This window comes from Crassostrea angulata, chromosome 6 (assembly GCF_025612915.1).
Source record: "Crassostrea angulata isolate pt1a10 chromosome 6, ASM2561291v2, whole genome shotgun sequence".
Classification (NCBI taxonomy): domain Eukaryota; kingdom Metazoa; phylum Mollusca; class Bivalvia; order Ostreida; family Ostreidae; genus Magallana; species Magallana angulata.
In genome coordinates, this window is record NC_069116.1 from 3,637,480 (window position 1) to 3,652,717 (window position 15,238).

Genomic DNA, 15,238 nt, shown 5'->3' on the forward strand with positions numbered 1-15,238 from the left:
TTTATGACCGGACGAAATATTGCCGTCCAATAAACTGTCATTTAATCAGTTGTATTTTAAAGTTTCTTGCAGAATAAGTCGGAGCTCTGCTCCACTCCATCTTATTCCTTAAGTTAATCAATGTTTTGCAATGAATAGATATCCAATTTTCTTGTAATACTGAAATTGATTTGTCCATATGTATTTTTTGATTATCAAACATCATTATCAATATCAGACATTAACATCATAATTTAAGGAAATATATTATGCAAACCCAGATACATTTCGGTTTTTGTTAGGCATCTTAGGAAATTTAAATGAACATATCATTGTAAGGAATTAACAATAAATAATGGAGGTTTAAACGAGTTCGCTTATGTCAATATTTCGGACGTAATTTTAAGAACAACGATTAAACAGGAAGTCCATTCATATATCAAGATATTCATTGACGTTAAGTGTATTTTTTACAATGATTTTACCTTTGAATCCTATTTTAAGGCATCGCAATTGATATAATCGAACGTATCAATGCTAGCTTTAGATGAACACGATGATCGAACAGACTCGGTATTTATTATTTGTCCTTTGTAATTGATGTTAAAGTATTCGTCGGTATCCTCGTTACTATCCGTTTGAATGTCTGATATGAAAAGGTTGTTAGAATACATCGTTTCACAGCTATAAGCATTCACTTTTTCGTCAAATGTACATACTGGGGATGCCAAAATGTCTTTTCGTGGTTTCTTCTCGATATCAGCTGTATCTTGAATTTGTTCTGGAAATTCAAATTTAACCGTTTTCTTGCCATTTCTCTGTTGACGTATGTTTGAGTTAATATAGAGCAATTCTTCTGTATCTTTTTTTCTCGATGTTAAATTTATATCTACTTGTTGGTGTTTCGTTTTCTCATGAAGTTTTTTCTTGTGTGTCATACTCAAATAACTTCCATCTAACTTTTCACTGATTTTTTCGCAAGCTCTAGGCAATGGATGTTGGTTGACATGGTAATCTTTGTTATTGTCATGAAATGTGGTATCAATGGTCAGTCCTGAACAAGGCTCTGGTTCTCTGACGGCAATTGTATTGTCTTTAGGATAGGTGGAAAAGCTAGGACTTGGTCCTAGAAGATTTGAATGATCATGAACATCGGATGATACTGTGTCGTCAATTGCAGATTCATGAACTCTGATTGGGGAATCAGTCACATTGTGCATGGAATTCTTCCGTTTTTTACCACGCCTTAAAGACATTCTTTATTAGAGTATCAATGATTTATACAATGAATAATAATTTACAATGATATTAATGTAAGAAGTAGGTAAAAACTTTTACCTGATACAAACCATGCCAATGACAAAACAGACGATGACAGGTACTGAGAAAGGAAGGATGCACACTATCAGGATTTCCGTCTTGTCAACTATTTGTTAAAAATCTATTTTATCACTTGTTGATATTTGAAATGTTAAAAAGGAGCAAAGTCTTAGTGTTCAGTTATTTATTGATGTTTGAATAATTGCCGTTGAAACTTTAAATCAGTGGAAAATTTGATATTCTAGACAACTTACAGTGATTTGAGTCAGAAACTTTTGGATTTTTGGTCATTGTATCAGATGTTTCCCGTCCTGTCAATAAGTCAACATTTTCAATTTAAATTAGCAAAATATTTAAATGAATATGGTAAAGAAAGTGCAAAACCTTTTTCTTTTATAAGTGACAATATACCTGAACCTGTAGATGTAATTACTGAACTGTTTGCCAAACAGCCACTTGTTGGGTCACAGTACTTGTCCGGAGAGCAGTGACATTGTTCACTACATTGAAGTCCAAAGAAGTCTGGTGGACAGGTCAAGGAGCAGTTATTACCTGTTGTGCCTGGTTCACATTCTGCAAATTTTAGTGGGAAGTTTGAATGTAATGTAGAATTTGCCAAAAGCCATATTTGTAACAGTTTGTTAAATGCATTATTATCATTTCATTTAAAAATATTTAAAAATCATAAAAAACAATATAAAAATAAAAAGTCGAAGGAAAAACGCTTTTCATGTATCATAATAAATACAGCTATTTTGATTTGTTGAGTTTTGAGAATTTCAGTTCTCCAAAGAACACAAAAAAGCTAACTACTTGAGTATGGCGCTATTGCCATTATTATCCAACGGCGTTAAGATATGCAATTTATATATAATTTCCATTTGTTTAAAAAGCGATAACTTTTAAGGGGTGTCTACATTCTCATGTATTTTACAATCACTGCAACTAAAAACAATTATAATAATTCTAAAATTGCACCTTCCTTGGTTCTGTGATGAAGAATTCTTTTTCCGCCACATTGAACATGAACTTGTGAAAAAAGATATCTATAATGTATAAATGAATCTGTAGACTGATTTTTTATTTATGTGATCAAATTTAATGAAATCAAAACATACCTACCTATACAGTTGTCTCCACTAATATAAAACCCTATGCAGCATCTAATGACAATGCTGAAATAAATACGACACAAAATTACAACAAACTAAAACATTTGATAATGATCACAAATTAAGGTTATAGAATGTGTGGATCGTATTTAAAGAACACATGTTCAATAAATTGTTACGATATATATATATATATATATATATATATATATATATATATATATATATATATATATATATATATATATATATATATCACTGAATAGAATCAACAACACTAGGAATCTTTAAAGTGTGGGATCTAATATATAGATACTAAGCCAGTAAACTTAATATATAAAGCACTAAAAATGGCTAACGACACGAACAATAGATATTGTCAAATTTTCGGGACAACCAGTCCCTTCTTACAGGACCAAAAAAAAAAATTACATGAGTAAAAATCAAAGAAAACAAAATCTAAAGCTACTTCTAAACTACTTAAGAAACTATAAAACGAACAGCAACATTATAAACATTTGTTCACATTCTTAAAGAAGGTGTTGATGCCGCCGCCAATCGCTCTAAAGTAATCAATCGACTGCCAACTTCACGCCTGATTAAGTTAATTAGCTAACTAAAATTGACGTCCGAGTTAATAAATGAGAATTAAAAACCCCGTTGTTAACTCGTCCGGCACTTATGATTTAGACTCGAATTTTTGATAATAAAAGAGATAAAAATAAATTAAAAAATTAAAATAAAGAAATTAAGAAATTATAAAAAAGTGGTTTACAAACAAAAGGTTGTAAAGGAAACTAATAACTAAAAGAGGCGCAGTTGACAGATTTGATGAAATTACTATATGGGTGTCAGGTGATGTATGGCTATGAGACGTTAATTTTAGTGAAGTCCATTTGTTTGTTCATGCCATTAGGTCTGAATGATTTGAGTCTGTGCATCCAGAACTTTTCCTTGCTTTTCCTCTCCGCGTCTGTCCAATGCATATGAAGATAAAGGTCAATAACCAATACTGTCATGTCTTCCCATTTGTGGCCACTTGTATTAAAATGTTCCCCGACGGGCTCCTTGACTTTTTGGTCTTTATGGTAGAGCGATGGTTATTGATCCTTCTGGGGAGGTCACCCGTTTCACCATCGTATTGCCTAGAGCAGACTTTGCAACTGATGAGATGGATGCAGTTGTCTGTGCGGCAAAAAGTTTTGCCAAATATCTTGTAGGTGCGACCCGTGATGGGGCTTTTAAAACTGTTCACGTTGGTGCTATGTTTACACAAAAGGCATCTGGCATCGGAACATGTTTTAAAACCACCATTTGGCAACGGGTTGTCTAATCTCGCCATCCCTACCATGTCCTTTAAGTTTCTCGGGCGTTTAAACACAGCCATTGGCAGATCCTTGAAAAGATCAGCCATTCTTTCGTTAGTGCAAAGAATGAACAGATTATTTCTCAGGATGCTGTTGGGGTTCTTAAGGGCTGAGTGATAGGTAGTGAGAAAGATAGATAGATAGATTGATAGATAGATAGATAGATAGATAGATAGATAGATAGATAGATAGATAGATAGATAGATAGATAGATAGATAGATAGATAGATAGATAGATAGATACTTAAGACACTAGAAAAATAATATCTAATATCTAATCATAATAAATAATTTTAGAACAATCAATTTTAATCTAATTGAAGTAAACATTTATACGTTAAAATGCCGTTTTGTCGGCGTATGGAAAGGTTTTACAAAACATACTATTATGCATTCATGTTAAATACCGAAATCTGATTGGTTTAGACGCAATTTATACTCCGTTTTATTATTAGTCCATATAGCTTTCCTCTGCGCCCGTCAGTCCGTCTGTCTGTCTGTCCGTCCGTCCGTTTGTCTCTCCTTCTTCAGTTTTCCACACTTTTCTTCCTTTTAGCGTTTGAGGAATAATATGAAATTTGCTGAACAGCTTCAAAATGTCAAAATACAAATCAGGTGTTCACTTTTGTAGCGCCTGGTTGACATATTTCTGAGAAAATTAAGTGTTTATATTCCAGTTTTTTATTGTTCGGGTTCGTTATCGGGTTTGGTGTGTATCGAATAAACGAGGAAAGTATGTAGTCAGTAATAATATCGTGCATTACTTGTACCATTCCTTTTATTGTTTCTAACAAACAAATAAGTTCTGTAAAATAGTGTCAAGCATTGTGTTGTAAATTTAATCGACAGGGTTTTTTGTATTATTACAATCGGGTTCGTTATCGGGTAGGTATGTTGGTTCGGGATACAAAAGACGGTAAGAAAGTATATTCTGCCTAACAATACATTGTTTTACAGTGCAAATTTCTACCAGCAAATACTATATGGACTTGGCGAAATTTCAGGAGATAAAATAAAGAGTATTATTTTACCCATTTTTTTAAAATTTCTATATCAACTATGTAGTTTGAATTTTCTCTGTTCTTTTATCTGTGATTTAAGCCTAACAACTCGTTTATAATTGTTTTGAAATAGATGTATGCTGCGAAGCTTTCTTAGACCAGTAGGGGACGTGTTTTGCTTATGCAATACTCTCAGAATGCTTGTTTATTATTTCATTTATTAAACTTTAAATTATTCAAGCAAATGTTTCTGGAAAACGCCAATTCAAATTAAATATCAAAATATAATAAGCAGGCTTCACAAGATGCAGTTCGTTCAAACACATTACATGGGTTTTTTTTAGATCCATTAATATATATTAACATTGTTTTTACAGCAGGGGGATCATTTTAAGAATAAGTTTGTCATATAATTAAAAGATAATATTACCTATCTGGTGACATGCAAAATCCAGTATCACGCTTACTTGGACAGAGAGTCCCAAGAAAGCTCAAACATTGCACAATACACATCCATAATCGGCAATTCATTGTTTAGCAGAAATATTTAATTAACTAATTATTCTGAGTGTAAGAGAAAAAGTTGATGTCATGCCTGACACGGAACTCCACATTCAAGTTTGATTTATCTATATTTAAACTGCGTTTTGTTTTGTTTTTTTTACATATTTATAATTACAGATATTCGACAAAAGTTATTTCCTCAATAGTTTTATATAAATTGTTAGCAAAGTCTCTTTGTTAGGAATGAAATTTACATATATATTACACATTTTGTTACTCTCAACAGTAAACACACATACTAAGCATGATGTTTTAAAAGATTTGGAATTTTAATCACAGGTACCAGGTTCTGTATTTTCTGTGGAGATTCTGATATTGTTCGTAACCAAAATCATGCTACGGTTAATGATCTTAAATAAAACAATAAAAGGCTAATGAATTACTCTACTAAAGAAGAGAACACCAGCATTCAGCAGAGGAAATTAGTCGCGAATCTATCTACACACCAGCAGGACAACAACGATGAAGATGGTGAAAATGATTTGTGTTCATTAACAAATATTGTCACATCGAAAGAACTTTGTATTTTAAAACAATGACTACGAGGGTCAATCAAAAATACGAACACATTGTGGTTGCCTATTCTATTGTTTTCAATAAAATCATAAGTAACACATTGATTCATGCAATCTCACCTCTTTTACTGGCTGAGTATATTGTGCTTTTTACTTTGCAACTAAAAACTGCACTATATTACTTGACATCCTATTTGTTCACATTTGTTTAAGAATCATAGGTTATTTCTCAGAGAGTTTCATTTTTTAATGTATGTCTCTTAGTTTACAGTATGAAAACCCTACACATCAGATGATGCTATTATTCTTTCTACCAAATATTTACAGATATTCAATTGTCTTTCGGGATGGTTGATGTCCAAAATACAGTTACCACCGCGCCCACAAAATGTGTTACCATCGATGAGCCAATTATTTTTGACATATGCTTTGCACCATTGAGCATTTACATAATTTGTATAAGCTTTTTTCCGAGTTAAATCTATAATGTTTGTATCTCTCGTTGCGCCGTGACGTCGGCGACTTTAACGTTTTTAGTCAATTTTAAAGAGGACAATATGTCTTTAGTAACTGATTTCTATTCAACGAAACAATATATCTCGTCATTATATAACAAGACAACATCTTATTTGAGGTTTTGAAATTATTGGGTTTTAAGTCCAATTTGTAGAAATATTACTTCAGACGTTATATGGTTTATATGGTTTATTGTTGACGTAACACACGTTTTAACCGTGCGCCGTGGCCTCTTTTTTTGCAGGAATATATTTTAAATAGTTATAAGAAATAACAGAACGTCTTTAGTTTTATAATTTCAAACTGATTGAAACTATTGCTAAATTGTCCACCAAATTTAGTAGTAATATGACGTTCAGTAAAAAAGCTATGGTAAAAGTCTTCATATTTTTTGATTGACCCTCGTAGTGTTCTTTTAGTAGTGCACAGATGTGTTTTTAACGAACACTTCCTTGTTAAAACTACTATTATCGCTATACCTAATACAGAACTAAATTCAAAGTACTGAAAGAACTGAAAGACGGGGTCAAATTTATCAATTGTACTATAAATGTTCTTTACCCATGCTATCTTGGAGTAGTTTTTTCTCCTTTTCGTATATTCATACTTGCAACTTCTTGATCGTTGCTCTTTTGTTCAGTATGTTGTGATCAAATAACTTAGAATTTTACATTTAACTCGAATCAAATTTAATGAGACTTCCAAAACAACTCATTGAATAAGTTTCATAGCTAAACTCGTTGAATCATTTAAGAACTATTTCTTATGAGTCGACGAATATTCCGGATGCATTCGTAAATCTTCTGGTCATTCCGTAAAATGCCGAATGTAAACAGATTAAAAATGAACATCAATTGCCTTATTCGCTTTTGTTTGAAAGAACTGTTAGACTAATCTTAGAAACATGAAAACAAATAATTCACATTTTTTTGAAGTATTGATCCATATTTATTAAATATGTGTACAAAACGGTCATAGCAATTACTGCACTTTTTTAGCGTAGATTCAATTGATTGTGTAAGTGACTCAGGTGACATAAGAGATTGACAACATGTTACACAAGCACCCATTTTGCGGGTTCTCAAAATATGTCCAAGGAAAAATGACATTTTTTCATTACATCGATGACCGAAGTACCCGGAGAACAGATAGTAGAACAGCTTATACCAAAATAGCGTGGTTCACACTCTTTAAGCAAATGTGTAATCTGTTAAGTCGTTCGATGGAACCCCTTAAACAAACGTTTAGACTGAAATTAGTACTTCAAGTCAGAAGTTTTCAAATTAAAAATACATGTCAACTCGTTTAGTTTATTTTGACAATTCATTTCTTCGTGTGACGCAGGTCAAAAAAACACACAAAGTAAACGTATTGCATTCATGAATAGACTGTCAAATGAGAAAGCAGGAGTGTTCTGTGTGTCCGCTCTGATATAATAAACATCCGTTCCTTAATAATAAGATTAAAATTCTCGTTTATATTGATATCGTTATCCAATCTATAATATACTGTTGATAGAAATGCAAATCAATTCAATCAACTCGATCTATCTTCAACGTGTCCATGTGATGTAGTGAACATTTCCCAGTTTTCAAAAGTTAAAGATATACATCCAGCAATATATTCAGAACCCATGTAGGAAAATTTTGATCTCATATTACGTGTTATGATAAAATTGAAATAATAGATCTATATTAAGAAATTAATATTTTCCCTAATTATTTTGTACGCCAACTTCCTCAACAAATAACTGTTTTCATGAATTTTTAATCGCTCTCAGCATTTAACGAATAAATACAAGTGCAATGTATAGTTCCCACATATATAGAGTCAATCACTAGTGAAACATCAAACATAAGAGTTACAGTATAACAACATACCATATCAAATGTTTTCAATGCCTTTTGGTTATAGGTTATGGTATTTGCCCAACAAATAATACAAGACGTTTTATTCATCATAAATATGTCGCTAAAATTTATGCGCATTTCACACAATTATCGCATTAGTATAGAAAGATGTATCTAAGTGTTACTGAGTATCAAAACTAAACAACTATCAGTGATATAATCTGACACATAGGGTTCAACTTCAGATGAACTCGTATCTAAGGGTCCAGATTCGCTATCTTGGTGCAAGGCATTTTCATTTTGTTATCGTAACTGACGTCAAAGTACTCATCAGAATCCTCGTCCTGTCTAACACAACTGTTAGATTTCTCAATACCGTGATTGTTTTCATGCAATTCTTCATCTTGGGTCCCAATTAAGCAAGCTGGAAGTTTTGTAGTTTAGGTTTCTTTTGTATCGGTAACCGAGTTTTGGAAATTTAAAATTAATCGCTCTACTGACACCTTAATGTTGTTGATCTGAATTGCTACGATGCGGTTGTTTTCTGGAATGTTTGCTCAAGATAGAATATATATATATATATATATGTTTGTTGTTCTATGTTTTGCTTATGAAATGAACCCTTATCGATACACGTATTTTTGTAAGATTCCATTTATTCTCTCACAAACTGTGTCAAGTTGATGCCAGCTGAAGTGGATATTTTCTTCCCTCTGCTGTGATGAGACATCCGATGTTTTTCCGATGCAAGGAGTTGGACCACCACCAATAGCAATCTTTCATTATGACTGAGAGACAAATTATTACTATAGTATATTCTAAGATTTTACAAAATTCAAATGAAAATTTGTCACTGGAATGGTGAGAATTGAGAAAGGAAGAACATACGTTACTAGGAACCTAGTTCTTGTATCGGCTTGTAATAAAACATATTAAAAGAAAACATGAATGTAGATGCTAACTCAATTCTACACACCAACACCTTCAAACAACAAATAGATAAATTGTGTATTTATTATGATTTAACATTTCTAAATTTGTTTAATATATTTTTAATTGTGCATTTGCATTACATCTCCTGCCAAAAACAGTTTTACTTATCTTTGTTGTGTCTTATTTTACCAATAAAATCTGAACAATTTCTTTCTTTGTCAGACGTATAAAACACCACCAATATCGTAAAATTAATGATAAAAAGATTGATATAATGGACGTCTCTATACAAATACATGTAGGGTTAAACAAATGCAGATAAAACGTTTAATTCGATGCATTGGAAAATAACATTAGATATAACAGACTACTCACAGCAGTATGACTGAAGAGCTGCTGAATCATAAGTCTTCGTACTAAAAGTTCCAATTCTTGTCAATCGGGCCACGATTTAAAATGTACATTAGTAAAAATATTATTGCTTTTGTTTCGGTATGTTATTCGAGTTGTGAATATTGAATAAATAATTTGAAGACAGTACTTAACCTCTTTCCTTTGAGTGACAATAATATACCTAATTCTGCAGATGTAACTAGTGTACTGTTTGCCAAACAGCCATTTATTGGGTCACAGTACTCATCCGGGGAGCAGTTACATTGTTCTCTACACTGAAGTCCAAAGTAGTCCGGTGGACAGGTCAAGGAGCAGTTCTCGTCTGTCGTGCCTGGTTCACATTCTTCAATTTTTTGTGGGAGAATTAAATATAATGTGTCATACGCCATATTTGTTAGCATATATGGGCATAATTTATAATCATTCAATTAATAAATTAAACCTGGCATCATAAACAAAATAAGAATGAATGTGTTTTATATAATTATATCACAAAGTAAGCCACATTTAAAATGAATGGTATTTTGATCATTATATTTAGGTGTTAGGACAAACACAAACAATACTACCTGTATACGATTTTTATTTGCTAAAATGAAGCGATTGCTCAAAAAGGTGTGTGTGCACTTGTGAATTTATTCTAGAATCACTGCGACAAATAGATATCATCTTGAATTGCCGCTCCCTGGGTGTGGGATCTATTGCAATGTACAATGTCCTACCATGATAAACAAGATCAAAAATAAATGTATAATGAATAAAAATCAGCAGACCGTTTGATTATGATAACTAGTGCATTATTTCCATGAAATATTTTTTTCATTTCTTGCCACAGTCAATCTTTGAAATTTAAAATACTGTGTTGCTATTAAATTAATAAAAAAAAATGAAACATACGTACCTATACAATTCTTTCCAGTATTATAATATCCTATGCAACATTTAATGACAATGCTGAAATAAATACGACAAAAATCCACGACAGTCATAAATATTAATTAATGGTTACAAGCTATGGGTAAAGAATAAGGTTTTATTGAAAGATCTAATTACAGACCCTGAAACGTACTACTACACCACACGCTCGCTGCACACTCGCTACACGCTCGCTAAACGGTTCACACGAAACGCTGAACGATTTACACGAAACGCTGCACGCTTTGCCCGAAACGCTAAACGATTTACACGAAACGCTGAACGTTTTACACGAAACGATTCTCGCACGAAACGATTTGATCGCTTTTCACACGCTTTGGACACGCTTTTATCCTGATCGATTCGGGTCCTCTCGGATTTTTACCCTGACTCTGTTAGTAAGAATTTATTTTAAGAAAACACGAAATAATAGAAATACTGATATTAGAAACATATATGTACATAAGTATTGAATTGATTGATTAAATAAATTTGGTACTTATATTTAAAGCAAAAAATTATTTATTCACAGAGTTAGCCAAAAATATTACTTCTATAAATATATTTATTGCTCAAAAGAAATATCCATGATTCTTATTAGTGCCGTAAATAATAAATATTTCAGAGAAAAAAGTTACCTTAACACAATATTCAATACCAAAAATAAAATCCGTATGATTTCAAACTGATATCGGTTTTTCAGTATTCGGCGGGATTTGTTTTTTCTTCTCACATTAATATTTTTATTGGTTTCAGAGAATACGATGTAAAAATACTAACTGTAAATAAACCGGTGATTATTTACATTGATAATTTGGTTTTTCAGTATTCGGCGGGATTTGTTTTTTCTTCTCACATTAATATTTTTATTGGTTTCAGAGAATACGATGTAAAAATACTTACTGTAAATAAACCTGTAATTATTTACATTGATAATTTTGAAAGTTATGTAAAATCTAATTAGTCACATAAGTTAGAAAAATGCTATAAAACAACCGACTAATTTTTTTTTATGTCGAATCATTCGCGTAAATAAATGTTCCGTATATAATATCACAGAGAAAAATCAATGGATTAAACAATAAAGAAAGTTGTCATTTCTATTTCAGATTTCGGAAAGAACAGAAAATAAAGAATGATTTAAATTTTTGTCTCAATATTCGTATACATAACCGGCACCCCGCATAACGGCGTACAATATATCTATCATAATCTATTTGAATTAAGTACCATGCATATAGATTCCCATAATAATTAATTGCATGTGTACATTTTAGGAAAATTTCCTTGTGTTAATTACTTGTTGTTTTCCGTTATCAGTGTTTAAATAATTGAAATAATAACTTGTAGAAATATTTTTATCCGGGACTCAAAAGAATTTACTTTATTAATGTTAAATAATCGATCATTGACATTGTGTGCATCAACAAATACTGATTCCGACTACCTTGAAGTCATTAAATTTCTATTGGCTACTGACAAAAAAAGAGACGCGTAACCATCCAATGAAAACGAATACACAGAGTTTGATTGACAGGTTCAGCCAGGTGCAGGTCTTACCCGATGTCCGAGGTTATGTGGACTGGTTGTACACAGCCGAATAGTCTTAGTAACTAGTCTTCTTTCAATACGCGTACTTTTCATTTGTTAAAAATAAAATCAATTTTGTACAAAGATAAGTACATCATTTCTAATAGATTTTTTTCTAGTTTTGCCAATTAGTTTAAAGTCATGTTTAACACGAGCGCTATTATGAAACAATTAAATTTTCAGAGAGTTCCGAATGAAATCTGATGAACGTTTCACACGGTTCTCGCACGCTTTGCCCGAAACGATTTACACGCTTTGCCCGAAACGCTGCACGCTTTGCCCGAAACGCTAAACGGTTTACACGAAACGCTTCACGATTCACACGAAACGCTAAACGGTTTACACGAAACGCTAAACGGTTTACACAAAACGTTTCTCGCACGAAAGTCGCACGCTTTTTTGGTGTAGTAGTACGTTTCAGGGTCTGTATTATCTAATTTTGAAATGTAATAATTCATTTGTAATATCTTTGAACGAATGATTTGATTGCATGCCAAGTTTTAAATTTCATACATTTTATGCATGCTTTCCAGTGTAACAGCAGGAATATGATTGAAAAGATAATGCTGTCATATGATTAAAAGTAAAGATTACCTATCCGGTGGCATGCAAAAACCACTGCCTTGTTTATTCTGACAGACAGTCATGGGAAAGACCAAGCACTGCACAACAAACATCCATAATCGGCGATTCATCGTTTAATAAACTAATTGTAATTTTAAGAGTATTGGATGATATAATGCCTGACACGGAACTTATATATCTATATTCAAATTAGTTCCGAATTTGTGCTTAAAGTGTGTAACAAACTAAAATTCGTTGTGTATAATTATAATTCCCCTTGGTTCACCCTTCCGGTTTATCCTTTGGAGAGCTCCTTGTTTTAATACTTTGACCCTTGCATAATGGTGCATGATCAGTCTCAATTTCACATGGTTTACCTTCTAAATACACCCTGAGACTCTGAACCGCCCACACAATAGCTAGGCACTCTTTTCTACGACAGCATAATTTTTCTCAGCAGGACTGAACATTTTGCTTAAAAAACAAATTGGATGCTTACCATCTTCAAACTCTTGCTCTAGTACTGCGCCTGCACCGTGTGCGCTTGCGTCTGTGCGCAAAATAAATGATCTGCTAAAGTCTGGACTTCGAAGAACTGGTTCTGATAGTAACTTACCTTTCAACTCTTTGAAGGAGTGATCAAGGTCGTCTGTCCATTTGATCTTGTTGGGCGTTCTTTTTCTCGTCAGGTCTGTAAGCGGAAGTGCTACTGTGGCAAAGTTTGGAATAAATTTCCGGTAGAACCCAATCATACCTAGAAAAGAAAAGACTTTACCTTTTTCTTTGTAGTTTGAATCGTAAAGTTTTGTATGGCTTCTACTTTTGACATCATCGGTTTTATTTTCACACTCCCTATGGTATGACCAAGAAAACGAAGTTCATTAAAACCAAACTCACATTTTGCCGGTCGAGCTGCTAAGTCATGATTAGACCATTTTAAAACATTTTTCATCTGCATATTAGCAAACATTTTAAAAAGACATGTCCTCAACAACTTTGTTGTGAACAAAATTTACTTCTATGTGATGCATTTTTACACTCTCAATAAGTGAACACACATACTTAATATAATATTTTTACAGTTTTGGAATTTTGATTTAAGTTATCATGTTCTTTATTTTCTGTAAAAATGTTGATATTGTTTGAGATCTAAGTCAAGTTACTGTAAAAATTCCTAAACGAAATAATAAGATGTTTATGTTTTATCAATTACTCTAACTAAGAAGAGAAAACTAGGATTTGTTGCTGACCTAGCTACACACCAACAGTACGACACTGTGAAATGATGCTGATTTGTATTCTTTAACAAATATTGATTTGTCACATTGAAAGGGCACTGAATTTTAAAACAATAAATAATGTTTTATAGCTGTGCGCAGATGTGTTTATAACAGGCAACTCTTTGTTACTTCAATTATCATCTCTATACTTAAGAAAAAAATTAAATAATTAATTGCATATTTTTATTTCAAAGTTTGAGTAAAAACGCATCAAGTTAAAACAATATATTAGACCAATAAATGATTCTAAATACCAAAACAAACAAGAAACCTATTACTTCAATATTTGTCCTTATCACAATTTTAATACTTCGTACGAATCAAAACTGAAAAGAAACTGAAAGGTGACTAGATGGTATATACCTGCCATTTTAAACATTATTATTCTTAGACCTTCCAGTTAATATTCAGTTAATTAAAAGAATGACACAGGTTCATTATCTGCGTGATACCCTGTACCTTAATGTTTGTTCTTATTATAATCGCACGGTAGACAAATTACGATTGTTTCCTTAGGTGATTGAACGTTTTCCATGATTCGATAAGAATAAATAAGAATACAATCGGTATACAAATAGTTAATGTTCCGCCTTGAACAATAGTTGAAACTCTGCTTGAAGTGTTCTTTCACTATATGGGTCATTCAAAATTTTTATATCATGGTTCAGTTTTTAAATATTTTATAACAAATCACGTTTTAATCTAAGGGGAAGAAAAATATGAAATTCAATAATTGCTTGGTACATCGCTTTTAAATGTAATCATTTTAAAAATAATAATCGAAAGCAAATAAACATAAAAGATAATGAAACACTTATGTCAATTTTGTTTGAAACAAATTTCCGCTCATTAGTATCAACAATAAGATTTTCGAAATGCATTGTGTCCCATTCACATGTATTTGTATACACAGTTGTTCAAATAAGACTGCGATGACAATTTAATACTCAAATCGCATCTTTATGAAAAGTGCACAATGGCTATTGGAAAATTTTGAACCGGACGAAATATTGCCGTCCAATAAACTGTCAATTAATCAGTTGTATTTTATAGCTTCTTGCAGAATAAGACGGAACTGTGCTCCACTCCATCTTGTTCCTTAAAATAATCAATGTTTTGCAATGAATAGATATCTAATATTTACATCCAATTTTCTTGTAATGCTCAAATTGATTTGTCCATCTGTAAATTTTGATTATAAAACATCATTATCATCATCAGACATAAACATCATAATTTAATAAAACATTCTTTGGAACTCCAGATACTATTTTTTGCGAGGCATCTCGGGAAATCTAAATGAACATATCATAGTACGGAATTAACAAACACTTGTAAA

General features: G+C 32.1%; 2 protein-coding genes across 2 annotated transcripts; both read right to left on the reverse strand.

The window, feature by feature from the left end:
* Positions 1 to 261: 261 nt before the first annotated feature.
* On the reverse strand, positions 262 to 1,235 carry LOC128190789 (uncharacterized). The gene has a single exon (XM_052862982.1). It carries the CDS (start codon positions 1,233 to 1,235, stop codon positions 474 to 476), a length of 762 nt encoding a protein of 253 aa, XP_052718942.1. The 3' UTR covers positions 262 to 473.
* LOC128188621 (cell death abnormality protein 1-like) lies at positions 1,225 to 5,336 on the reverse strand. Its single transcript, XM_052859786.1, has 5 exons — positions 5,210 to 5,336; positions 2,422 to 2,474; positions 1,711 to 1,872; positions 1,554 to 1,610; positions 1,225 to 1,405 (listed from the first exon to the last, which is right to left on the reverse strand). The coding sequence occupies exons 1-5, from the start codon at positions 5,308 to 5,310 to the stop codon at positions 1,314 to 1,316; spliced, it is 465 nt and encodes a 154-aa protein (XP_052715746.1). The 5' UTR covers positions 5,311 to 5,336; the 3' UTR covers positions 1,225 to 1,313.
* Between the last annotated feature and the right edge of the window lie 9,902 nt (positions 5,337 to 15,238).

Excerpts from the sequence above, each read along its gene's own strand:
- LOC128190789 (XM_052862982.1), bottom strand. The coding sequence starts at position 1,235 with ATGTCTTTAAGGCGTGGTAAAAAACGGAAGAATTCCATGCACAATGTG.
- LOC128188621 (XM_052859786.1), bottom strand. The coding sequence starts at position 5,310 with ATGAATTGCCGATTATGGATGTGTATTGTGCAATGTTTGAGCTTTCTT. Across the intron at positions 1,611-1,710 it reads AATTACATCTACAGGTTCAG|GACGGGAAACATCTGATACA; the intron begins GTATATTGTCAC and ends ACTTATTGACAG. Across the intron at positions 1,406-1,553 it reads AGTTTCTGACTCAAATCACT|TTGACAAGACGGAAATCCTG; the intron begins GTAAGTTGTCTA and ends TTTAACAAATAG.